Below are 27,789 nucleotides of genomic sequence, written 5' to 3'. Positions count from 1 at the left end.
GCTCATGGCGGCCGGGCGCCATGTGGGGGCCGGCGGCTGCCCCTCCGTCTGCGCGCAGCGCCGCATCTCCTCGGCCGGGGGACGAGAGCGGAACAGGGGGTCGGCAGCGAGCGGGGCCGGGGCCGGGGCCGGCCGGGCGGGGGTGGAGGGGAGCGGCGTCTCGGCCGGAGGGGGGATGCGGAGCCGCCGTGGAGGGCGGAAACAGGGTGGGGGGGATTTGCGTCAGTGAGGGAGCTGGGAGCGGGGCGAGGGCGGGCGGGACGGACGGAGGGACAGACGGACGGAGGGAGCCCGCGGAGAGGCACCGTCCCTCCCCGCTCGCCCGCCGCCGCTGCCCCCTCGCCCCATGGAGCTGTGCCCGGGGTCCCCAGCCCCCTCGGGCTGGGCGCTGCCGCTCCTCCTCGCCCTGGGCGCCGGGCTCAGCCACGCCACCCCGCACCTGCGGTACACCCGGCCGGGCTCCCGCAGCAAGTGAGTACCGCCCGCCCCGGAGGGGGCTGCGGAGCCGCTGCCGGCGGCGGGGCGAGCTGAGGCGGGCTGGGGCAGCCGGGGCGGGCGGGCGGGCAGGCAGGGGCGGTGTGTGGGGGCTCCTTCATGCCGGTGCCCGTCCCTGACGGCCGTTGTCTTCTCCCCCCCCCTCAGGAACTGGTGCGCCTACATAGTGAACAAGAACGTGAGCTGCTCGGTGCTGGACGGGACGGAGAGCTACGTCCAGGCCCAGTACAAGTGCGCCTGGAACCAGTTCCCCTGCCAGCCCACCCCGGTGTAAGTAGCCGAGGAGGCCACCTGGGGAGGGGAAGCTCTTGGCCACCCCCTGCCAAGCCCCGCCGGAGAAGCGGCGGCTGCCGCTGCGCTCGGGCTGTTCCCGGCACCCCCAAAAAGCCTCCACGGCCGGGGCGGGAGTGTGCCTACCGCCTTCTGGTCCCCCAGCGCGCCCCGAACAAAGCGCTCCCTCTCGTTGCAAACACAAGGCTGCCGGCAGCTAATTAGAGCCAGATTGAGCGCGTTGTTGGTCGGTACAGCCAGTCCGCAGAGCTGAAAGGGGGCTGCGCTGGCTCGCCTCGTCACCCCGCGGGGACACGCCTCGTCACCCCACGCTGGCCTGTCTTGTCACCCACCCCACAGTGGCACACCTCGTCGCCCCGCGGGGCATGCAGGGAGGCGGTGAGGACACAGGCGGCTTTCCGTGGGCAGCGGGAGCACCAACACCTGCTGGGAGCGCGCCTACGCGCCCTGGTCCAGATTTTGCCAGGGTACAGCAGCGCCCGAAACTGGTTTTGCGGTTGCTGTGTTTGTGGCTGGATGGGTGTATAACGGCGAGGGAGAGCCAGGAATGTGAGCCAGCACATTTACAATCTGGGGATCCCTGTCAGTTGTCCAGCAAGCAGGGCAGCCAGCGCAGAGATTTTTACAGGGGGTAATACCAGGTTACTTGTTTGATTTTAAGCTTCGTGCAATTGAGTGTGACCACATAGTAGTCTGTAGAGCGACTGCCTACAGCACGGTGTGCTGTAGCAAAGCTGTGTGAGCCCACAGGTACAGCAGAAGTCAGGGAACAGCTGTATCTCACTTACCTTCTGGCTAATCTCAGGCAAATCCCCTTTCCTCAGTTTCCCCACTTGAAAAACCAGTAATATTTGCACACTTTTATTTGAAAGCTGTAGGTGATAAGCACTCTGTGAAACCGTTTCACCGCCCCTAGAAATCAGCGGAAAGACACCCATAGATTTTCATGGGATTAGGCTCAGAGTTGGACTGAGGTGATGGGGAGGATTCATTTTTACAGCAACAAATAACTAGTTTTTATTTGGATGTGAAACAGTGAGGATGAGACTGGTACTGCTGGGTCCTGGGCGCTACTGAAATAGACTGTGGACATCAATGGCGCTGCCGCCCTGGGGCCTGTGAAAATAGGTGCTGGGCCTCTGGCATTCAAATGCACTGTTTTCTGTTTGTTGGGGTTGTTATTTTTGTTTTTAAAAAAGGAGCTTTTCTCTATTGGAATATATAAACACTGGAATTTGAGGGAAATAACAAAGGCAGCAGACAGCTGAGTAACACCGTCTTGTGTAATTTCCCTTGTTTCTCTTTGGAGTGTTGAACTGGCCATTTTGGAGTTCTGACTGAGTTTATGGGCTGTGTAACGGGTGTGCCCTCTGTCCTGCGGAGCCTCTGTAGTGGAGGAGTGAGGAGGGGTTGAAACTGAGCTCTTTGAACACATAAATCACTAAGCGTTAAGATAAGGAATTTCAGAGGCGGTAAATTAGGATTTTCTTGGACTACCTGCTAGCAGATAATGAAGAAAGTGCAAAGGCATTGCTTCTAGCTCAGGAAATTCCTGAACCGAGAACTGCTTGAAGCAGGAGAGATCTTTGGCTCGAGTCGGAAGGGGAAGCCCATCTTGAGCGGGGGGCTGGACTGGGTGACCTCCAGAAATCCCATCCCTTCCCTTCCAGATTACACTGTGGTTCTGCTGCTTCTAAACATCTGGAGTTGGCTGCTGTCAGAGAGAGAATATAGGGCTAAACAGACATTTGGTCTCGCCTGCTGTGGCCAATCTCATGGGGTATTTTGTTCTTTTGCGGATGGAATTAGATACTTATCATAAGCCTTTTTTTCCTCAATTCGAATTTCTTTGGTGAACATAACTGTTATTTTCTTCATAACCGTGACGGCAACTGCAAAATAATTCCTTCTTAATGTAAAATATTTTAAGTACCTTTTACAGCACCAGCAGATTAACACTGAAAGCAGCTGGAATATCAAAATCTTGAAATGTTACTGTGTTCAAAACTCTGCTTATAGGCTGTGACTTTTATTTTTCTGTCTATTGCTGGTATACACATTCTTTTAGTGGCAGAGTAATAAAGGAACTAATCCAAAGCGTTTGAAATACATGGTTCAAATCCTGCAAACCCCTACAAACAGGAGTAACTTCATTCCTCTGAAAAGTATTGTTTAATTCAGTAGGAGCAGTGGTCTGAATAACAAAATATGTTTATGTATGTTTGTTAGCTGATCTTGACAAAAATAGGACAGGAAAGAGCTATAAAAGTGACAAAGAAATGACTGTGAGGGCTTTTCTGAAATTATTCTCTCTTTTCCGTTTTACATAGAGAAGTTAAAAATGAACTAAATAGCAGATATTGATCGGAATAAACTACAGGCTCTGTGTAGTCTCCTGATACCCGTGGTTCATCTAAGAGCTCATTCTGCTGCAGATAGTGGGGACTGTGAGATCCAAATCAAACAAATAGTTTAACTGTATCGTATATGTATGGGTTTTATTAGTACTTAAGTACTATTAGGGGGATTTTTTTGTCAGTCAGTGAATTTACTATTGTTTTAAATGAATTTAAGACTAGGTTTAAAGAGCCCTTCTAGTGTGTTAAGTACAGTCTAGGTTATGCATACCAATTACTTAAATAGCTCACTGCGTTTTATACGGGAGTGTTTCACTGCCTTAAACGTACAGCATACTCCTGAATCCCACGTGTTCTTCAGATACAAGAGAGTGTGTATTTCAAATATGGATTACAGTCAACACTGGGGTTTATTTATTTACTTATTTTTGTTTTAGAAATAGGAAGCTTTGGTGATTAAGCCTAAGAATCTTATGAATGCCTGAACCCTTTTTATCTGCCCTTTAGGCCCATTAAAATATCATTTGTCTGAAAAAAATTCCCACTGTTGGAATGACTGCACTTCTAGGAGTATTAACTGTAATTTCAGTTTGGCTACAGGGTTTATTTCCTGAAATGTGAAGTTGAAATTCAGGAAATGATTACACTTCATTGTTTAAGTGTTTTATAGGTGTTTGGGCTCAATAGTGCATTTCCTCACTGAAAAGTTAGTGAATACTTTGTCTGATTAGGGTGTCAAGGATAAATGTGCGTTGAAGTGTGGCTGCTTAAGAGATAGCAAGAGAGGGAGTAGAAAGAAAAAGCAGAAGGGCACTTTGAAGTATGTTCCCTTTGAAGTATGGTGAGTTCCTGATTTATTTTTCTTAAAACTGTGACTGGCAAAGGAGGGAGGAACTTTGTTATTAGTGGGTCATTGGACAGAAAGATACTTACACAAAAATATTAGTGTTTTTATCCACTAAAAAGAAATTGTATGTTTTGAAATTTAATATTGCTTCATAAGTAACTGACCCCTCCCTACTTCTTTTGTTGTGAATTTCCTTTCCTAGCTTTCTTATGAATGGTTTAATAACTTAATTAGCATTATTAGCAATTTGTAACTAATAGCATTGTCTGATTCAACAAGCAAAATGTATTCCCCTTCTGGCTAGATCCTACACGCTCTTTAGGGCTGTGGCCCCTCTTGGACATCCTCTGGTCAACGTAGCCGCTTCAGGGTAGAGTGTTGTTATACAAGTTGTTTTGCCTTTTGTGCTGTAGAGTTTGTTGGGACACCTGGCTGTACCATAGGTACTCCAGTTTATGGCCCAGCATTTTTGGGCAAAGCTTCTTTCTCTAGTAAAGTTTTAATTTTAAAGTTTGAAGTGAACTGAAGTGGCTGAAGCAGAGGGGTGTTTTCTGGCTTTCCATCTTTGCTACAGAACTGGCAAACAGGACTTGCCCATACGAGGTAGTAAATCAAATAGAAAAAAATGTAGATTGGGAAGAACCCTGTAGCCCCCAGCTAACAGCAGAGCCAGCTTCAAAGTTAGATCAGGTTGCTTAGGGACTTGAAGAAAGGATGTTTTATCAGATCTCCTAATTCAAGTACCAGCCCCCACTAATTCTGCTCATGTGAGTAAAGATGTTTGTGTGCTCAGGTGTGGAACAAGTCAGGTCACCTGTCCTTAGCTTGTGGGGAGAGGATTTAATGATTTAGTGTGAGCTTCTCAACAGTGATGATAAATGTATAATAAGCAAACCCATTATTTCACTAGGTTGCGCATACTTAGAAAATGGTCAAGAAAATGATGAAGGAATCAATAGCTAAATTAGCAAGCCGCTCCAAATCTCTCATTGAGCAATATTTTCCAGCTTCTTGTCATTTAATACTTAATCACTTAATACTTAATCACGGTTTTAATCATTGCCAAGACAAAGATTTAAGGCAAACGACTGAAAGAACTTTAGAGACTGTTAACTGCTAGTTTTCTGCAATCATAAATACCAGGATAGATGACTATTCTTACAAGTAACGCACAGCTTTTAATAAGCAGTATTCAGTGCTTATTAATAAAGTAATATTGAGTAAAAGTGGAAATTTTATTACTGAAAAACAGCATATCAGACTTCAAGTTTAATGGCTTCATTGATGTACCATTTTCTGGCAACCCCAGAACAACCTGGGTGAAGCACATCATCCCCAGTCTAGGAACACGTAGGAAATCCACATGTAGTTTTCAGCCCTTCAGCAGTCCCAATGTAATTTTCTCTGAGACTGTTCAAGTTGCTAGAAACTAAGCATACAAATCGGTGTCAGAGTGCTCAGCACCAGGCAGGATAGATACGCAAGTCAGCACAGATCAAAGCCTATGTTTGCCACTGGCTTCTAGCCCTGCATATCTCATAAGGAGAACTTTCAGGATGCACAAAAACTTGAAGGGAAAGGGAGGGCTGTTTAATGTTTCCCCTCCAAATATCTAGAAAGGTCTTTAGGAGATTTTTTTTTTTTTCCTACTTCGTGTATTTTGTATGAAGCAGAATTTCTTTGTACAGGCTCCAGCTAGCTGACTACATAGGGAGGTTAGCCTAAGGGGTTGTGCATTGAAAACAGCAAGGAAACTGAAAAAACTTCAGAACGTACTTCAGTTTCCTGGAGCGCTTGTTTGAAAATCTTTGAGCGCCTGCTGCGTGTGGTAAACTTTCCTGGCTGTCTCCCCGAGTCTGAAATGTGCATCTCTGCCCCTGTGTGCTGAATGCAACAGAGTCTTTCTTCTCTGTGAACCGGGCAGGGAATTTTCATTTCACACATCATTCGAGTTTGTTGTAATAATTAAAAAAAAAAGAAATCACAAACTGCTCTTCAGTTCACATTAGTATAAACAATCAGATTTTTTTTATGCTTTTTTTGTTTGAGAAATGTGTGACCTGGAGGTCTGAGGCCTCTTCTGTTAAGCACCAAACTGTTGCCAAAACAACAAATTGTTAATTTTAGGGAGCTGCTGACCTGTTTAAGGCCTATTTTGTCATAAATCACCCAAATAACCAAGGAACTTTCTGTACCATTAGAAAGTGGGCAGTGCCAGTTTTACGTGTTGCAGATTGTTACTCCCATCTGACTTCTTTTTTGCCTTCACATCTCATCTTTCCTCTCCCCTCTGGTTCACTTTTGACCTGCTGTCTTGAAAAGTATCAGCTTGGAAAACAGTGTGGCATTTTATTCTAAAAGTTGGGGTCCCAGCTAATCCCCCCCATGTTAGCTCCTGCATTCACAAAAATGTTGGTTATCTATGATATCTGTGTATGTTTTCAAATAATCTGTCAGCAGTAGCTCTTTCTTGGAATGATCCTAGAAATAAGCTTATTTCATGGGCAGAGAGGCAGAATAGATACTACTGGAGCTCAGTTTCTCAGGCAGCTTTATCAGGAGCAGTGCTCTGCATCTTTACCTGAACTTTCCACTGGTGTAAGGTGAGAAATTTGGTCCCTGCTGCTGGAAGAGGCAGGTGAGGATGTTGTTAATACATAACCCATTGCAATATCACTCTTGTTCCATCACTGTTAGACTATGTCACGGTACTGCTCTACAAAATTTTTCTGAAATCCTTTTGAAAGGACTGTATTTTCAGGCTTCTCCTATTCCATTTTATTTAGTGGGTTTTCAGTAGCTTACTGTGGTCTGTCAGCATGTGGTTGACTGGCATAGGTTTATCTTGCAACAAAAATGGAAGGAAGCAACCATATAAGATAATTCAAGATTGTAAATCCCAAGAACGAAGCTCTGCTTTGAGCCCTGCCACAAACTGTTTCTGTAAGTTACTTAAATGCATCCTGCGTCTTGGTTTCTCTGCTCATAAGAGGAGGATGCCTCCCTAGCTTTCAGGAGTGGTAATTCATGAACATTAAGAGTATTAAAATTTTAAACCTGAAACTTATTTTTTCAGTATTTCCTACTGGACTTCAGTGGTCAACTTTTTCAAAATAAATCCTTGGCAACTGAGAGAGAAAGAGTTAGACAGACAGAAGATAGATATATATGTGTGTGTGTGTATGGATATATATATACACACATATATACACATACAACAACTAGAAATAACTAGTATGAGACATGGGGCATGTTTCAGAGTGTGCAGTCCCTTGGTTGTTTCTTCCCAAGAAGAAACATTTCTCTCCCAAGAGAGAAAATTTTATTTTGAATCTCAGTTTTTTGGATAGACGAATTCTAACTGAGATGAGTGGCATCAAAATTAACTGTATAAGTAATGAACAATGTCACTGGAGATTTTGAATGGAGCTACAAATGAAACCCTGTGGTGTTGTCTGAGAAAAGTTGAGCATTTTTGTATTCTACCAGTTCCTGTAATCTTCTGCCCCTCTTATTGAAAAAAGCCCAAACTCTGCAGTAAAATTCAGCCACTTTCTCTTGGATGTATTGAACTAATCTTCAGCATTAAAGAGAACCATGTAAGAGAGACCAGGCTGTCGTGAGCTGATTTAGGCATCATGATTCTCTCCTCTGGGTAAAGTCAGTGGTGGTGTTTTGAAGAAAAGTAATTCCCCACACCCTGACGCCTGCAAACACATGTACTGACCTTCTTTATATAAATTTTGGAAAGGAAAAATGCCAGCTAAAGGGAGAGTAGCAGTGGGAAGATGAGTCTTTCTTAAGTCCATCTGTAAGAAGAAGCTTAGTGTCTCTAGTGCCAGATCAAAATCAAAAACTATTTTGGGATTCACTAGGATTCTTTTTAAATAGATTTTTGCTGCAGCGTATAATTGGGATTTATTACCAACTCCATGGCTTGCTTCCAGTGAACACCTAGACTTCTGTAAGCTAATCTATTCCTGTCAAAACATCTTTTCACCGCTTGCCGTAAATGCCTTAGGATAAATTCTTAGTAAAGACATATTTTTCTCAAATTAAGCTCATCTGTGGGTTGGAACACAAGTTAGCTGCCAACGCTGCTGTGTACTAGCAAAGTTACAAAAGAAGAAAATCCAGAAGTGGGATTCATCTCACCTTAACTTCCGTTGTCCGCCTTACAGAGGGATGAATGGGAGCATGGGAGCTTAGATACCTGGAGGAGTGGTGACTCAAATGCAAGTCAGTAGTGTCCAGCATGCTCTTTAGGTATTCGGATGTAAATAATGACTTTAGGATGAGATACATCCCAGCTTCGACACGACTGGCTGTATCGACTATATTTCTGTTGGCTGTAATGTAAATACAGACAACTAGCGCCTGTCCGTACCTACACAGTAGGCACCTGAAATTCAGGTGTGCTGAAACTCACTGTTACAGACAATTGCTAAAAGTCTCTGTGATTTCAGTGGAACTGTGATTTCTGATGCCGTCTGTAGGGATTGCAATTCAGCCTGCACTCTTGGGAAACAGAAAAGTTGGGATCAAACGGTTCTAGTTCAGTAACTGTGTAGTATAAGTGGCCAATTTATGTGTATTTTCAGCAGAAGCCTTTGCAGACTACAAACTAAAAAAAAAGGTTTAGTCAAAATATGATTGCATTTAATTATATCTTCTAAGTAGTATTTTTTTGGGGTGTCTGTGTGCTACTTCAGCACTCCCATTGCAATGTATTGGAGATTTGGATGACTGAGACATACAAGAGCAGACTATATAATTTACAAAGAATGGATCTACATTCAATAAAAGTGTTAAATAGTGAAGACTCGCTATCTCCTATTCAGTAAGACCGTGATTTGCAGGCTGCTGAAGTTATGGGACCCGTTCCAACGACTACATAATTTTGGACCAACCTTGAAGTTTAGTGCTCAGAATAAACATTTTATACATTGCTTATGTAGAAACATATGCTGATTCTGCAGTCCCTTCCTCACAGTGAGAATGTGGTGGCACTTATCTCCTTGCATTTCCCAAAAGGTTGGATGTTAATATCTAGTTACAGAACTGAGCCATATGTTTTCCCACCAATTTCGTCCAAATGTTTCTGATTTGTTTTATCTCTATTAGGTGACATTCTGAATATCGGTGCTAACTGCTTCCTTCTGTGGTTTAGCACCATGAGAAAATCATAACTCGTTCCCTAGTCAAAATGTCTAGCGTTTGCAGCAAACATGTATTTTTAATTAAGCATTTTCCTGAGAAAATACTTCCCTCACAAAGAGGAGGAATATTTGAATGCTATTGCCACGCTGTATGACTTTATTTCAGCTGCAAAATACTTAGATATTAAAAGTGGAGATTTTCATTAGTGTTCTGAATGTGTTTTCTCATTTGATCAGCATGTCAAATTCATGGTGAAGGTAGTAGGTGTTAGTTCATAAGTCTGTTGTGGGAAGATTTCTAAAAACCAGCTGTTCTTATTTTCTGTGTTGGGAGGAAAGATTAGAGACTGTTGAAATCACCCTCTATTCATGCTTTCTAAAATGATGATTTCATTTGTAGAATTTAGCTCAATTCACCAAAAGGATATGACCATCATCTTAGGCTGGAAGTCCACAAGAGGATGGGGTGACTAGGCACAATAAATGCTGGTGTATTGCATGTAACTTTTAACCACATAAGAATATTTTTTTTTAAAAAAATATGTTTGAGACACTTATAAAAATTATTGTGTTTATTAACACTTACTTGAATAGCTGAAATCCAAGTCAACTGAAGGAAGATTTAATGTTTTACTGTCTTTTAATTACGTTCCAGCATATACAGGCATTAAAGTGGAGCCTTAATTCTTTAAGAGACCTAGGAAACTTTTGTGAACCCTTTTGACCAAATTGCCTTACTAGGTAACTGTGTAAAGATTCACACCTACAAGTTAAAAGATGTGAAACCTGAGCATGTTATGTTCTAACCATGTAACTCTACACAGCTGCACAGTGAAGCAACATTTCATCTCTGGCTACACTGAGTGTGTTTTGTATGTTTTATGTGCTTGTGTTTGTATGTTATATGTTTGCTGTGACTTTGAGCGAGCAATTGGATTCAGAATACGGTGCAATAAAGACATGTCTGATTTGTATATTGTAGTAGCTCCCATTAAAATACGCAGAATTTTATGTAGAATGTCATTAAAATACGTAGAATCGCGAATTATTGTCAGGATGCTGTCCCTAGCAGAAAGTTATGGTTTGTTTTAATAGAACTCTAACCAAGAATATAATTGTGTTTGCTGTTAGACTGTTATATCCTGACAAAATCTGGGAAATCTCCAGCTCGTTCACTAATACCCACTAAGTGGGCAAAGTTCTGTCTTTAAAAAAGCTGCGTGATTGAGAATTTCCCTTGAGCTGGGAGCACGCTGGTGACTCATTTATCAGTGCAGCTGGACAGTGCTGGCACAGTGATGCCATTCCTTGCATGGGCAGCTTCCACAACTGTGCGTGAAGCATATCATCGCTAGAGAAGCTATAGCAATGAAACTGTGGTTTTTAAGAAACTTTTATGTGACTGGATTCAAATTAGGAAGGCGTTAGGGTCTAAGTTCCTGTTTCCCAGCCTTAAGTGACCAGCTTTGCTGCAGTAAGTGGGACTGGACTGGCGGTATAGAGGAGCAGTAGTCCTTGGTAAGTAAATCCCAGTTTAATTTCTGAGCCATCTGTGAGTATAGCTGTACTGTTACCATAGTTCAAGATGTAAAATATGAAAACTGTTCTACATCCAGATGTTGAAGCATTTTGATTCTAGCTTATTTTTGCTCTAGGAGAACTGTGGTTTAGGATTCAGGTTAGACTGTATTTGACGTGCCATTGCTGAAATCCAAACAGATCCAATTTGTGTATTTGCTTGAGCTCTCAGACTTGCAAGAATTTGCAAGGAATGGACTGCTACAACATTTTAAAAGTTGTAGATACACAGTGTTTATAATTTAGAATGGGAGGGTTCTTATGCATTTCAAATAATTTTTGTATTAAATCGTATTAATATGTTTTATTGGGATCGTGAAACTACGAAATAAAAAAGAACACGAATGTCAAACTTGCATATTTTTTATTTTTAAGATAGAGTTTGGAAAAGTTTTAAATTTGACTGTATGAAAAATCCTAAGCTAAGCTTGGTTTCTTTTACTTTGTTTATATTCTCCTTTTGTATTTGGTCTTGTCTCGTGATTTGTGTTTGTCTGAATGTTGAAGTCATCTGAAGGTGTCTACATTGATGAACATGATTACAGAGAAAGCATGTGAAGAGAAACTTGCCAAAAGTAGGATAGGAATGGCGGAAACGGTACAAGGAAAATCCTCATGCTGTAATTTGAGCAAAGAAGTGCAGAATTTGCATAAAAAACTGTTCTTATCCTTTTGTAAAATTTGTTTCAGCTATATTCTTAAAACTTTGTTAGGAAAAAAATAGAGAAATGTATCTTAATGGTGTTTGAAGATAGTAAAAATACTGCAATTTTCAGGAGCAAGTTTGGCCCTGAAAGCATAGAGAGGAACACACACAAAGTTTGGAGCAGTTAAGTGTTTTATGGAAATCAGAGAAAAGTATGTACAACCCTTTCCGGCATGTGAAAATTGATCTGGAAGTTCAAAGTTTGCATTTCAGTAATGTGGTGGTTGTGAGAGAGGTTGTAATGACTCTCAGACCACTTCAAAACACTAAAGCATCTAGCTAATCCTGTCGTTCCTCTTGCCTCTGGCAGCTCATTGGAAGGAAAGGAGTCAAACCCAAATTACCTACAAGAAGATGTAGTTTAATACTTTAGATAAGGGAGAAGGACAAGGCAGTTCCTGGGTGGCCGGGATGTTGTCCTTCCCAGTGGTGCTCTCTACACTGCGCTCCTCTATTTAATTTTTAAAGCACTTGACCTTGGGGCTGTCTGTGCTTTACATTTGTAAACAGGATTCGGCAGATGTTTTGGTGAAAATTGTAAAAGAAACGATGAGCCGGAGTGCAGGCTACGGCTGTTTCATATATGGTGTTGGGAAGGTAAAAAAGGATTGGAAACCCACTCTGAGTTTGCATGCTTCAAGTCATAACCTGAAAAGCTGGCAATCTCAGCAAATCACTTCAGTGAGGAGCAGCGAATAGACAGAGTTAGAGCTGAACCTGCCCCTGCCTTCGTAGGAAGATTCACAGAAGGGAATCCAGAGAGGTTTGTTAGAATAAACTCCTCTTTGGCCCAAAAATAGTTGGAAAAATATAACATTGTCTTGAGTCAAAGTAACTTCTTCCACTTAAAAGAGAGGTTATAGATAAAGTAATTATGCAAAGGAGTAGGTCCTGAGTGCACAAATTGGAATATGTTGTGGCAGAATTGGGAAAATATGGTTGGAAAAGAAACAAATTCACAAATACTAATTAACCCTTTGAAACCCTTCCCCTGCCCTGAGTTTGCAAAGCACCTTACCAAAAGAGCAAATGCCTATCAGATGTAGGACGTAACACTAAAATTATGTCTCTGAAGGTGGAAGATGCTGAGTAAAAAAATACAGAATTATTTCAGCAATTATTTGCATGCACAGCAAGAGAAACGTTGAATAGTAACAGTTAATCTCTTCTTTTGTGCCTTTCAATAGAAGCTGTTTCACAGTCGGTGTAAGATTTAACCCTTTCCGTGTGGTAGCTGATTACTGATTATTTTTAAACAATAATGATTTTTGCATGTTAATACAAGCAAATGATTATTTTAATGAAACATGTAGTCTTTTTTTTTTTCTTTCTTTCTTTTTCTGTGATAGCATGGCTGCTTCTGGTGCCTTTTCTGCACTGTATCCTCTCTGTCCCAAAATACACTCCCTATGAACCCAGCCAGGCTATGAATGAAATCTGTTGCAGAGCTCCTGTTGAGTCTTCCGCTGCCCTCCTGCGTTTCTGCTGCCAGTATTACTACTTTAGGGACACCTCAGCTGTGAAGCGAGTCTGTCATTCATTAACGAATGCAAACTGTTGTTCTAATCTGAAATAATCTTAAAAAATGAAAATGTGGTAGGGTGGTTAATAGTATGATACTAGTTTTATTCAGAGAGAGGAATTCACAGGAGAAATTGGGGTAAGTTTATCTATTGCAGTATGTGTTCCACGTATATCGATTTATAGAGCTCAGGTGATGAATCCCTGATTTATTTATTTTCCTCATCTCTCAACCCAAGATGAACTGTACCATACATTGATTTAGTTTTTATAAAAGGGCAGAGCTTATGGATATCTGGTGGGATACCATAGTGTCTGACTGCAGTTGAACTTGCGGTATGTGAACTGAAGGAAAGTTATGGAAGAAGTCTATGGTTAAAGAAAGCTGCACAACCAGAATCAGTTTGCTATTTATTAACTTTTGAGTGATTAATCATGGAAACTTCAGGTTGTATGTATATAACGTGTGCACAAGTTTATTTGCAAGATCCTCTTCAACTTAAATGGGGCAGTGAAGTAGGAAAGAGTTGATTCCTCTGTTGGTCATAGCCTTTCATCTGACTCCTTTCATGTCCTTATCTGACTCATGCTTTCAGCATTTTGTCCTTCTCTGGAATATCCCTCCTACCTTTGACTGCTCAGTACACGCAGATTCCAAGGAATGGTTTAAGTGGAGCCTGTGGAAAGACAAGTGGGACAAAGCAGGCAGACAGAAACATTTTTGATGTCCAAAAGAGTTGCTGCCAGCACAGCCCTGTTTGTGGGTTTGTGAGGAAAAGCAGTTAGAGGAAAAAGGTTTTGAATTTATAGAGTAATACACTGGCAGTCGCGGTTATACTCAGCAGTGTCTGATGAGACGAACCTTCACTTCCCACAGCGCATTATCCCTGTGCTCATATGGCCATATTTGCTCTCCCTGGTGTGACTGTGTTGTGTGCAAGTACCTTTAAAACCTAGACAGAAACATTTGTTCATTCGATGTTTGAAGGAGAAAATGAAGCATATATGAAATTAATTGATTTTCATTTTTAAAATCCCTAGTTAAATTTCAGGTTTAATCTAAATAGCAGATTAGGTTATGGATCGTTTAAAATGCTTTCTGTTTTGGCAGATACCGAACGAGTTTCAGACCTCGGTACACAGTTGCATATAAGACAGTAACAGAGCTGGAATGGAGATGTTGTCCTGGGTACAAAGGGGAAGACTGCAGAGAAGGCCCAGCAGAAAAGCCAAATGCTGCTCGTCGTCCTACACCACCAGCAAAAGCTGTTGTGAAGAAAGGCTTGGGTAACTTTTTGTTTGAATTTTCGTATGCATGATCACGTCTGTTTTTTTGTTTTGTCTTTTAAGTATAAGGACCGTTATGGTTTCTATTAAACTCAACTACTGGCAGGTACGAAATCCATATGGAAGACACTCTGTGGTGGGAAAATAATTGCCAGGCAATAGCAGTCTTGATACAGAGAATTTCCTGAAGAATAACAGAGGTGGGTGTAGAACACTGGCCGTAAATGCCAGCTGGCTACTCATGGTTCAGGAAAATCTTTGCGTTAAGGTTGGGTTTTTTTGGTAAGAATTTGCTGGGGTTTTTTGTGGTTTCTTCAATGTTCACCAAAAAAAAAGAGAGAGATATTTGAGAGGAACTATTATTAAAACGAAAAAGAGCAGGTACTAATTTTAACAATATATAATGCTCTCTGGCAGTTTCACAGTGTTTTGTTTGTTCAAGGGCTTGTGCAGATTTTACAGATTCATGTTAGATTACCTGCCTTAATACTACAGGGTAAGGGAATGATAAGCCTCGGTTGCTGAAAAAATACCTTAAAAAATGAATGATGTTTGTTTGTATAAGACAATGTCTTCTGAAAGTATTACGCCTTTTCTGCATTAACAAAAAATGATAAACAGATGTTTCCTTCTGACGGACTTTTTCCCAACATCGTCAGAGATCAGTGTCACGTATAGCACTTAGTCAGATTTCCACTTGTGTTTTTGTGTAGTGGAATGGACTGGGACGGAATATAAGGTTTTAAACCAGTCCTATAGATCATGTGCCTGCTTTAAAAATTAGCTTTTTAAATATTTTGTTAGCCCACCTAAAATATTACTTCCAAAAGATGATAATAAAACATGGTGATATCTTTAATTAACTTGCACACTGCTTATGTCTAGAGATTTTTTTTTCTGCTCTGACCCTAGAAGAACTGTAATTCAGTGCAAAAGAAAGACCACCGTGTATGTTATAGCTACACTCTGTGTGTGCATACTTCTATTATTGTTAAAGGAGTTGGCCACCCTACCAGTCTTGCAGAGTGTATTTGTAACTTCCTACCTTCTTTGTAATGTCTTTAAGCTGAAATCCAGTTTAAAACCAAGAAAAACTCCAACTGCGTGTCCTTCAGACCCTATCTCAGTGTTGCTCTCCACTGTATATCTAGAATGCATAGCTTGGAACCAGTGATGAAATTCTTTTGTCTCAAGATTTAAGTGTTAACACCACTCCAACACAATATGGTCACAATTTGACAGGGAGCTTTTCTTATCCTTAGTTGTTTACTTATCATCTGAAAGAGTTACTCTGATGTTAACAGCTTATGTGTCTATATTCTGCTGTATTTAAAGAAGTTTATTTTCTTCTTCACTTTTGCATCTTAGCTTCATTGTGCGTGGGTTTTTTATGTCTGTAATAGTATGACTTAACTGTGCAAAGGTCTGTGGATTATGAATTGCATAAAAGATACGATGCAAAATCACAATCAGGAATATACATGAAGTAATTACAGAGTTTACCCCACCCATGCTTGGCACAGTGGGGTATATATGGGAGCATGCAATGGATCTACATACACATCGTGTGGATCTACACGTTAAAGTGGTATTAAATATTTGTTAAACTAAACCAATTGGTGGTCTAGCTGCAAGTTTCGTTAATGTTAGATGATTATTTGGGTTCACACTCAGTATCTTGGCTTACTTGTGCCTTATTGCTTAGAATCCCAGAAAATAGGACTAAAGGGATCTTAAGGGGCCTTTTTACCAATCCCCCATGTTAGGATCAGCTATGTCTGTCCAGACTCCAGTGGTGGAAATTCTGCTGCTCATGTAGACAGTGACTTCTGGCATTTCACTTGCTCCAGCTGAAGCCCATTCTTCTTGTCCTATACCATCAGTAGGAGATAAGGACAACAGTTTACTTCTTACCAGTTTGCAGATATCTTTCAGAATATCTTCTGAATATATTCAGAATATCCTCATTCTCCTTTCCTCTAGCCTAAATAACAAATTACTTTGGCTTTTCCTGCAGTTTATACTTTCTTGACCTTTGATAATGTTTTTCCTTCCCTCCTTCCTTCCCTCCTTCCTTCCCTCCTTCCTTCCTCCCTTTCTTCCTTTCTTTCTTCTGGATTTTCTAGAGTTGTAGAATTTTGCTTCAAACTGAACAGCCAGAATTGTGCATGGCTCTGCAGATGAGGTGCTACCAATGACAGATGGATTAATTGATTTGTGCTAGGTAAAAACTAGATTGCAGCTAGAAGTCTACTTTTACTTTTTTCATTCAAAGAGGCTAGTGCTGGTGTTATCTTAATCTAACAATTTTGGATGCATAAAGCTTGTGCTTTTATGCACATTTTTATTGCCTACTGAAATATGTGTCAAATAATTAGGTATTTTTGAAGCAAGTGTGATAACAGGAATATCTTGCAGAACCCCATCAAGTTTGGAGACCAGTTCAGCAAAGTACTGGAGCACAAACCCACTTTTGGCACGTGAATTATTGCCACTTAAGTTTTCAAAGGGAATTCAGGAGCAGCACCTCCCAAGTTATTGTTATTGGAAGTGCAGTGGCTCTAAGGTGATTGTGTTGTGATGTATATGGATCTATAATGGTCTGTTATATATGCTATAGCTTAGATTAATTGCTGAACAGGAAGGGTGGTTCTGCTTGCTAATTTATTTCTTCATTGCCATTGTAGTATCTTGGCAGGAATTGGTCAATGTGCTAAAACTTTTAGTTTGGAGGGTTTTGATAACGTTTTAATTATAAACTACTGAAAGCAAGGATAGAAAAGGGAACAAGCATTATGCATTTTAAAACACTATTTGGCTTTCAAGAGAAGTAAAATTAGCCTCCACTGATTAAAACAGATACCACTGGGAATATTTACATCCAGACTTTGTTATTTCCATGAAACAGATGCAGAACCAACAGAAGAGCCGGAACCTCCACCATATGAGAAGAAAATGCAGTTTCTTGAGGATGAATTGTTTAGACTTACACGATCAGTGCTTGAACTTCAGTCCTCTGTGGCAGGCGTGAATGAAAACCTGAAGTTAACTGTCCAAGAAGATGCTAGTAAGATGTTGGTCACTTGGCTGAACAACCTTTATGACCGCCCAGAGCCTGATAGTGCGGTTGGTGGTGAAACAGACAGTATTCATCTGCCTGGACTCCTCAGCAATAAAGATCAAAAAGACCCTTTTATTGATTTTGAAATGGAAGATATAAAGTCTGAGCTAGCTGAGGTCAAAGAAGCCTTGAAGATGAGGAATGACAAGCTGGAGGAACTGAATGGAAAAGTAAAAGGCTATGAGGGACAATTAAAACAACTGCAGGAGGCAGCACAGGGACCTACAATAACAATGCCCAGTGACAATATATATCAGGAGTATATAGACTCAAAATTTGAGTCCCTCAGACAGGAAATACTGGAAGGATTTGAAAAGAAAATGGCAGATCTGAAGAACTCCTGTGAATACAAACTACAGGATATCCAGCAGCAGTGTGATGACAACGACAATAACTGTTCAGGAATAATTGATGTTATAAAAGGAAAAGAGAATGACTTGAGGAAAGAAATAAATACTCTCCGAACTCAGATTCCATCAAACAAGTCCAGTTGTTGCAAGGAGGGCGAGAGAAATTACTTTGACCAACAGATAAAAGATTTAGATAAGAAGATTGACAGAGTTGTGGAAGCACACAGGATCTTGAACGTTAGAATAGATAATGAAATCAGCCGATTGTCGACTCCAGATCTGGAAGACATGTTCGGTGAGAGGTTGGAGGAACTAGATGCGAGGATGAACATTACGGAACGAAATGCTGAAGAACATTGCTTTTATGTTGAGGAAACTCTCCGCAGTGCTATTGCTGCTGAGGTAGATGAATTGAGAGACTTGTTTGACCAAAAACTACGGGCCCTAGAAGATAGGCTAGGTGGCACTATTTTAGAGATTGCTAATACCACAGACCCAGATGGAATGTATATTAATCCTGGGCCCATCTTGCCCGGTGACGCAGGATTTGCAAATGAGCAATTTACAGCTGAGATGAATTTCATGAAGAACAAACTACTGTCACTTGAACACCTCTGTGGGCAGAAATGTCAGTCTGCACCACAAGGTACAGAGGACCTTCAGAAAGAGCTAGAAAATTGTAACAACAAATACAATCACTTGCTTTCGAAAACAGAGAACAACTCTGTTCTCCTGCAGTCTCTAAATAGCTCTCTCAATGAGAAACTCAACTTAATTAAGGGTAACCAACGTGACATCCAGAAAATGCAGAGAGATGTACGTGTGTTCCGGTACAGTCTAAATGTCATGGATAAAGATGTGAAGAATCTTCAAGATGGCTTGAGTAGCTGCAAGGAGCAGCTTCTGGGTGTCAATTCTACCTGTAGAAAAACACAACGAGGTGTCTTCCGAAAAATCGATCAAATGCAGAGGACATTTGCGAATCAAACTGCTCATCCCAGTGATCATTGCTGTGGGGAAGTGAAAGAGAGACTAGAACAATTGAATGACCATATCCTGAATGATCTTAGCAAGTGCAAAGAAAAGACCCAAGGTATCCAGGAGGGTGTTTCGGATGTTGAGAGCAGAGTGTCGCGTGTTGAAAAAGTTTGTGGCAAGCTGGACTCTGTCTCAGGTAGTTTGGACAAGATAAAAGAAGGTCTGAATAAGCACATAAGCAGCTTATGGAACTGCGTCCGTGAAATTAATGGAACTATAGCATCTCATTCCACTGATATTTCTGGCCTCAAAAATTCTGTCCAACAGTTTTATAGTCAAGTCTCCAAAATCACCACGGACATTGAAGGCATGCTGAAATCTCAGTCTGACACAAGTAAGTGGTTTTTTGCTTTTTAAATGCCTTTTTTTTTGTTTGATTTTCAGCTGGCTTTCTTTTCTGAATCATTTATAAAGGAATTAAGGGAGGAAAAATTTAGTATTACACAATTTCTACTTTGTTTTTACAGTGACTCTAACTTTGGCTTTTGCTCTAGAACACCATAGAGGACTTTGAGTGCTTTTAAAAGCACTCACTTCCCCCCCCTCCGCCCCCCAAAAAAAGTCTTACACGCTGTCAGGTTTATGTTGAGCCAGAATAAAGACAGTGGGAAAACTAGTATTTTTGGATACTGAGTAATAATTATCAGTGGGTCTTATTACAGTTCATTTGATTTGATTTTTTTGTTTTGTTGTGTGAGATTATTCTTGATTCCTCAGGGGAAACTGAAAAGTAAATGGAGAAAAATGAGGTCAAAGGAATTCAAATTTATGATAAAAAAGATTCCCTGTAAGTTTTGTTCTTAGCCTGAGCTCATGATTATAATTCAGCACCAACTCTTTGATTTAGGACTTTCGCAAACAAGCTCTGGCATATGTTGGTGTGGCAATACAAGACCTCTGCTTCATAGCTCTCCCAGAAGTTTGTGTTCCCACAACGTAGTTGGCAAGTTGGCAATAGGTGCACACCCCAGCTGGCAATGTTTTCACACCTCAGCCACTTCTGTTGGTAGCCCAGCGTGTGAGTTCAAATCTACTTCTAGGTGGTTTAAAGTTTGCATTTAAGTGGCTGAGAAGCAGAGGCACATTCCCTTTGGCTCAAAATGCTATGAAATGGTAACCTCAGCATGTTGGTAAACCGTGCCCTGAAGGTTTAGAGACCTTGCCAAATGCCACTCAGTTCCCTCTGCGGTTCTTGCTCCAAATTTCAGCAATGGGTTGTTTTTCTGAGAGAGACAAAGTTTACAGAAGGAAGCTGAGTTCCTGTTTCTGGTAGCATGATGCAAAACCATAGGAATTGGAGACTGGTTTGAAACTGCACTCTTAAGTTGTTTGATGCTTCTGGTTTTAATTCTGTGCACGTGCGAGATAAATAAGAGGCTGGTTTCTGTGACTGGCCCTAAACCAGAAGAAGTGGTGCTGAGGGAGAAGCCCCTGGGCTGTTGCAGCTGGTGGTGGCTGGGGGAGATAAGATGCAGGACTGTGAGCGCTTTTGCTTGAATAGACAAGTTGTGCTTCATTAAAGGTCTGAAAGTAATTCCTGCAGGGAAGAGTATCCTTCTTACTCCAAGCCGGAGACTTGAAAGCCTGTGATAAGTGTGTTTGTTCTGAGTGTTTAGTTGTTTAAAACCAAATGTATTGCAGTATTTGACACAAATACTGCAGGTGAGACGTTCTTGTGCGAAATTAAAAAACAATACCTTTGTCTTCCTTTAAAGGAAAAAGTGAAGGATAAAGCAGGGGGTCTGTAATTCTCAGATATTTCTTTTGGTGAAATCTTGACTTAAATTCAGTAGGGTTAGGACCTTCGTCCCTAGATCTTGCGAAAGCAGACCCAGTCCCCATTAAAATGCAGGATGATGTATCTATGTAATCCTATTTCTCATCCATCTTGCCAAAAATAAATTTTCACTAGGGACCAACAATGGGGAAAGGTCCAAGATACACACAGTAATCTTCCTCCTGCTATTTAAAGCAGGTGTTCGAGTGGCCTCATGAGTTGTATTTATCCGCCCCTTTTACAATGTTGTAAAGCATTAAAAACCTCAGTGCGCCCGGGTTTCCATAGCATAACGCCGTTCCGGGGCAGAGCTCTTCATCCACCATCGGGTGACAAAGGTCCGTGGAAGGACGCTGCTGCAGCTGCCGGGGTGCAGGCCCTCTGAGCATCCCTCCCTGCCGTGGGGTGCCTCTGGCCCCCAAAGGATTCGTGAAGCACACACGTCAATCCCCAAATGTTTCCAATTACAATAACACTGTCTGGCACAGCAGTCCAAGTAAGTTTTGATGGCTGGAGTTGCAGGAAGATTTTGGCAAAAGAGCCTTTTTTGGAAGTAGTTTGGGAACCCTGTTAACGTGAATTGCGTATGGCTTTAACTGTTTTTACGTCCCTGATCTACAGCATCGTCTCTGATACCAACATCATTTGAAAAGACGATTTTCAGTCCTGGCTGTAGATCGGTGTTGCGTTTCTTATGCACTATTTGCCAGCATATCGTAGTATTCAAATGATGTCATTTGACTTTGGAAAGGCCAAAACAGAAACAAATTTGTTACTAATAACAGTTGTTGAGGGCAGTAAGGCAAGGATACGTTGCAAGAAAAACAACATAAAATCTTATCAAGCAGTGTAAGCACAGCACACTGTAAACCTGAGCAAAGTGAAATGACTCTGATCTTAGGAATATGGCTGTGTTTTCTTCCAAATTTTTTATTAGGGGGTTTGAAGTGCCTCCGTCCAAACTAACAAGCCACGTTAGTGAATTACTATACGTCAGATACAGACCCAGAAACTGGACCCGTATTTTAGTTGTTATGTTTTCTGGTGAAGATAGCATGACGTCCTGCCATTCCCATACACAAGGCGGTGGCGAGGGCAGGCGGTGGTCTGCTCTGAGCTCATGGGGGACAATGTGCTTCCCAAGGTAATGTAATCCAGCAGCTCTTTGTCCACCTTAAATGGTGATTGCCCCCACCTCCACATCTGGTAGGGTAATTTGTTGTTCTCATTGCACCCTGTGCATCTCTGCAGGAACGTGTGCTCTTCAAATGGCACGAAATTGAAAGCAATCTTGAAGTTAGTGATTGCTTTTAACTTACTGCCTATTCATACAGATTCATGAAGTTTTCCAGGAGTCAGAAGTGTGGTCTTGCAGCCAGATACCGCGCTGGGAGTGCAGTTTGCTTTGGTTACGGTTACTTGACCTGAACTGCAATTCCTCTTGTAATTGTCTCTGTAGCAGGGTTTCGAAAGCAACAGTTAAATGTTGTCTGCTGAAGTTACTGTCTAAGAAACCAAATGTATGCTCTACATCACTGCATCGATAAAAGGCAACATAAAATCTTAGTGTTGTAGCACAAATAAGAGAGAGTCATATAGTCGATTCCTCTAGGATCCCTATGAGCTTGTGCAAAATGTAACTTAATTGTCAAATCCCTTTGGTGTCTATATAGGAAAATTCAAGTCAGGTCTTTTTTGGCTTCTTGTGAGTGCAGTCATATATTCCTTTACTCACTTTGTTTCTGTGTGTTTTGGGGGCTGAGGAGAGCGTGATCAGGGCAGAACAATACTAGAAACAGACGCACCCCAAAGATGCACCTGCTTCGTGCATCCAGGTCCCTGCTTGTCTTCCTTCTCAGCAAGTCATTCCTCCTTCAGTGAAGTAAATTGCAGGTTAAAGCTGCCTAGTTGAATAAACTGGGGAAAAAAAAAAAACAACAAAAAAACAACAAAAAAAACCAAAACACTTTTAAGGAGGAGGGGTACAAAAGCATTCTTATTTTCAACTGAGGAGGGAAACCTCTCCTTCTGTTTCAGTTGCGGATGGGCACCTGAGAGCAGAAGCTGTTGCCTGACATGGTAACCGAGTTGTCACTTACACCAGTGATGACAACCAGAGCAGCAAGGACGCCGCTGCTGAGTGCAGTGTTACTGTTCTCAGCTGTAGAATGATCTCAGCTCTGCTCTTTGCCTTCCCTGGTAGATGGGAAGATGATGGGGAAGATTTCTGGCTTGTCCACTGCTCAGCAAAGCTTAAGCAGGTCCAGCTAGATTCACCCCAGCCTTCGTTGGGGGTTCATTTTCTCGTTGCCTTGTGAATTGAAAACACGTGTTACGGAATTTGGCATCAGGATAGGGTGGCTCCAGCGTTATCACCTTGTTTAGTGATTTATTGGTGCTTTCTTTTGCTATGATGCATCTCAGTAGAAGAGGCCAAAAAGGTCGGCAAAGATGGCAGACCAGATCCCTCTCAAACCACACATCTCTGATTACTGGCACTTCAAGTTGAGCTTTAGGCAGGTAATTTTGGATTTGACTTTATGGAGATGTAGTTGGACAATTCTGAATATTGATGTTGCATGCAAGGAAGCAGTTTGCACAGGACACGGGATTTGAGGATTTGAGCTGTTGATTGTTTTTTAAAGGTTTAGAAAAGTAAGCAGAGAAATATATTCACTTTCACTCTGTCAGCTCAAGTTGTTGTCTTAATAAAGCTCAGCTCAATTGACTAGAGAAATGACAAGTACGTGCATCCCAAGATAACGTATTTTGCCAATTTGTGTTTTAAATGAGGTTAATCTGAAGATCTTAGTTGAAGGTCTAAACCTTTGCCACTGTGGACAGAAGATGTCTCGCTAAGTTAACAACTCTGTTAAACAGTTCACTTTGATACTTTAAGCCTTTTTTTGAAAATTTTTATAAGATTTTTTTTTTAATCCTGGGATTGTTACAAAGATAATTTTCATCTGTATAAAGTGAAAATTTCACTCCTTGGTCCTGTGCCTTGTGGATAGCGTTACCGAGTGAGCTTCAGTGGTGCATTGCTTATACAACTTTTGATTCTCATGAGAGTTAAAGTCAGCCAGCAAAGCTGAGGAACACTTTTTTTCTAGCAGGCGTGCCTAGCACATGAATGCAGGTGGTGCAAGACTATGACTTCAGACAGCCTCTTGGTGTTCTGGAAGGCTTATGTGGACTTTTTATGAGACTGAAAACAAGAAACGAGATTCACAAGAGTAAAGTGCAGGTGTCAAGTAGTCACGAAACAGCACGTGGGTTGCCAGCAACACCGTCTGGACCCCAGCCGTGCGTCGCAGACAATACCTGCATGACTTGGTTGTAAGCTCTCTAGCCCAAAGGCTCAGCGTAAGGCCCTCCTGGGGGTCCCCAGCTGTGCAGCAGAGCCAGGGTAAGCCTCACACCATGTCTGCCTCTAGGCATAGCCATTCGGTGTAGCCCTAGCCACTGATGAATTTACCCAGGCTGATTTTAGACTGTGATGAATTGAAGTGCTCTTCATTCTCACCCCTGAGACCTCAGAGCAGTGGTCTCCACTGTGGACCATGGCAAGCATCTCTGGTGCGATGACTTGCATCAGATAAATTTGCAAGGGGATGTTTGTCCATTTCCCCAGAAACTCACTCCCATCCCTGCACCTAAAGCCATGCTTTAGTCTCAAAATGCAACCAAAATAACCAATGCTAATGATGAATTTAGAGTGAAACTCTGGTTATTCTGTGTAAAAGCTGTCATTGCCTTTGCTGAAATCTACGCAGCTGTGAATTCACGTTCTTAATGTAGATGTAATTCACGTTCATTCTTGTCATCTAGGACTTCATTTTTAGGAATAAGCTGTAAATCCTTTAAAGGGCTTAGAACTGGACCAGATACACAAATGTAACCATGTCAGCACTGTTCAACCCCGATGTCGTATGTGTTGGCTGCCCTACTGGAAAAGTCTTTTAATGGGTATCTCTTTTCTTCAAACAATAAAGGTTTTTCTGGTAGATTATATCCTAGGCTTCTGCCTTCTTTGTCAGAAAATATTAGTAATGAGAATACTAGGAATTTTAAGTTCATTGCTTTTCAAAGTAGGGAAAAAAATAATCTGTGAGTCGGTGTACATTTACTCAGGTTTTTTGCTATGCATACTTTTCTTTATGGTACTGCTAAAGGGTCAGCCTTGTGCTAGGTGTTGTGTGAACGCAGAGTTGAAAGTAGGAGCGGTGGGCGGTAAGGGGTTCAGGAGAACTGAAATGAAGGTAGAGAGAGAGGACACGATGGAGGTGAAGGAACGGGTGGGAATAGGTGTGATAGACAGCCCGCTGGGTGCAGAAAGTCAAAGCAGGACTAGCGGGTGAGTGTTCACGGGTTATTTGACTGCTGCTTGTCCCATCTCCAGGCTGTCTTCATTCCTTTCCTTGCGTCACAGGAAAGAGGGGAATCTGTAGTACTGCAGGAGTGGAACAGAGTTTTGCCAGTGCAGTCTTGGGTCTGAGGGGATGGGTGGCCTCAAATTGAGTCCTGTTTTATTTTAAAGGTTTTTTACAAAAATATGCATATTTTATATACTATTTTGGGTGAATAATTCTGTATCTTTCCTTTTCTTTTATCATTTCAAAGGGCGATCAGAAGTACCACGGCAGCCGTTGCCACCAAGACCACCCCTGCAGCCCCAGCCTGGCATATCCCTGCTGCCATCAAGGCCAAGGATACAACCCCCGCGACAGAGGACTCCCCTCCAGCCACCGCAGCCGAGACCTCCTCTGCGCCCAGCGCTGCCAGGGTCAGGAGTTGTGCCGTTTCTGCCTGGAACAACCGGGATCATCTTGGAGACTGGAGAGGCAGGGCCTCCTGGCACTGTTCTAATGTCAGGGAGAGGGCGGCTCAGAAGTGCGGATGGTCAGGCTGGTCAAAGTACCATGCCCATTGCTGAAGGGTATGCTGGAGCCCCAGGTGAGAGAACCAAACTAATGGTGAATTACTCCCGTCTAAGTGCAATGGACATGCCAGGTCTTGCTAGAGGGGTGACATTGAGATCTGTTACGCTTCAGCAACCACCTTTCAGCCTTTCGTGGGTGCCCGTTATAGCTATTGCGTTGGGAATGGACTTACGGCAGAGGTGATCTGTGAGTGGGCCTTTGCAGCCTCCAGCTGGCTGCAGAAGTAGGGGAAACTACTTCAGTGCCAGTTTTGTTGCCTTTGCCAAGGCTGCACAAAGCATGAGGTCAACAGGGCTGATGTAAAATCCTTGGTAACTACATCAGTCTTTGCCACTAGGGAAACTTACTTTTTTCTTGCCATAGTGCTTGCCAGTGGATTTAGTACGTTACAATAAGAATTTGGTTTTCTTTGCCACGACCACCCCAGTTTAACAATAATTGAACGTTTCATACGAGTTGCTATTCGGTAGCTATTTTGGTAAGTTGCTGTTCAGTAACAAAGAATGCTTTTTAGAAGACTGCAGTGATACTTTGTCATAAAGGACTCTATTATGTACTGTGTCACACATACTACTTTTCTTTTGTAGGATATCCAAAGTTATCTCCTCCTACCACAGACTCACAAGGTAAGGCAGTTGTTTCCTAGAAATTCTTTACGGAGGTACTCAATCTTTATTTCAGTCCCTGGAAAGTCACGGTTGAGAGAAAGTGTTGATTTTTAGTATTTAAGTTTAGCATTGAGGAAAATCTGACAGATTTTTGCTGTACCTAAGCATTACAAATTAATTCACATCCTTCATGTGGAGGAAAATAGGAGGTTTTTTAGGTTTTGAAAACTAATTAATTTTTTGTTACTGTTACTTCGTTGATTTTTTTTAAACACAAAGGGTTTCTATTTCCTAGCAAGTGTCAGTACTGAACTTTTTTTTAAGTGAAAAGAAGTATATTTCTTTCTGATTACCTTAATAAGATATGAGTAAGGCCAAGACTAGTATCTTGAAGCACTGTTAGTATGTGAGCTAGTGCCTGAGCTTGTCCTCCTTGTGGAGGTGTTCCTGGCCTTTGTTAGAGTCACGAGGGCTCCTGTTCCTGACTTCAGTGAAAGCAGGAGCGCTCCCACTGACAACCACGGATTCAAAAGATTCAAAATGCAGTTTTCTTGGTTTGGTAGGGGATTTTTTATTATTTATAATTTTTAATATAACAGTTCATTTATGGATTTGTATGATAAACAGGTATAAACCTTGTGTGAGACAGGCTAGTCGGCCTCAATAAATACATCGATTGGGTGCTGCCAGCCCTACAGCTTCATACTCAAGATATTATCAAACCCTGGGGATTAGTATTCGGGATCAAAGCGAATATTCCCACACCCTCTTCAGGAAGAATGATTTAATCTAAATTTGTTGAGGAAACATGAAAAATAGATGAAAATAAAACATTAGGGCTTTATGGCGTCCAAAATCCTGCCCTTGGGACTTAGTTTGATGGCCCTAACAAAATCACAGATAAACATCCTGAAGGCTGGTCTGGGGACTGACAAAAAGAGTTGTAAAGAGATCAAACTGTAATTCTGGTATTTATACTTTATAATTAAAAATCTGTCATAGCCTTAAAGCAGTCTTTTTGCATTTGAGGATTGTGGTGGTAAGAACAAGCAGCAGTAGATAAGGCTTCTGGAAGAGGATGAGAAGTAAGGAAATGTTTGTTTACCTTGATGCCAGCAAAGCCAACATAGATGTCTAGATTTCTGTGATAAATGGATTTCCTGGGGGGTTTCTTCCATTTTGTACAGCCTATTGCTGTTTATAGACAGCAGTATTTTAATAAATTTATGCTAAAACCGTGTGAAACGGTAGGTGTATGTTAAAAGTATTGAAAAGGCAGGGCGTAGCAGGCAGCGCGCCTGTTGCTGCTTGGTGGAACATGTTGCAAAGAAACGTTATCATCCTGGGACCCAGAGAGAGGTGGGCTGGACCAAGGAGTTCCTTTTCCTGGTCCGTGCCCCTGAAGACCTATCTAAATATAAGATACACCTGCTGATCGGCCCTGTAACTTCCCCCCAAATGCCTTGCAGAGCCCAATGGCAAGGTACAGTCATAGAAAACAGAGGGGGAAGGATGGTGCAAATAGCTGTTAGACTTCTGTGGAGTTAGAGCATTTACATCCACTGTCCCTAATCACCAATGTCTGCTTATAAACAACAAAGAAAGAGCGTTCTGGGGCAGAATACAGCAGTTAATAGTGTTGTAGAAATTAACAGCTGGGGAAGGGAAGATTTTTGGCTTATTGGAAGAGGAACTTAATGTTTACATAAGG

At 41.8% G+C, this 27,789-nt stretch overlaps 1 protein-coding gene across 1 annotated transcript in view; it reads left to right on the top strand.

Moving 5' to 3' along the window:
- The first annotated feature begins 239 nt into the window (after nucleotides 1–239).
- The window catches only part of EMILIN2 (elastin microfibril interfacer 2), a 37,259-nt gene continuing 9,709 nt past the window's right edge, over nucleotides 240–27,789 (top strand). Inside the window, exons 1-6 of the mRNA XM_063326649.1 lie at nucleotides 240–471; nucleotides 643–765; nucleotides 14,066–14,241; nucleotides 17,150–19,084; nucleotides 25,151–25,483; nucleotides 26,058–26,096. Coding sequence (XP_063182719.1) covers nucleotides 347–471; nucleotides 643–765; nucleotides 14,066–14,241; nucleotides 17,150–19,084; nucleotides 25,151–25,483; nucleotides 26,058–26,096 — 2,731 coding nt within the window. The 5' untranslated portion in view covers nucleotides 240–346. The remainder of the gene's footprint in view (nucleotides 472–642; nucleotides 766–14,065; nucleotides 14,242–17,149; nucleotides 19,085–25,150; nucleotides 25,484–26,057; nucleotides 26,097–27,789) is intronic.

This window comes from Chroicocephalus ridibundus, chromosome 2 (genome assembly GCF_963924245.1).
Source record: "Chroicocephalus ridibundus chromosome 2, bChrRid1.1, whole genome shotgun sequence".
Lineage (NCBI taxonomy): Eukaryota > Metazoa > Chordata > Aves > Charadriiformes > Laridae > Chroicocephalus > Chroicocephalus ridibundus.
This window is presented reverse-complemented; position numbering and strand designations above follow the sequence as displayed.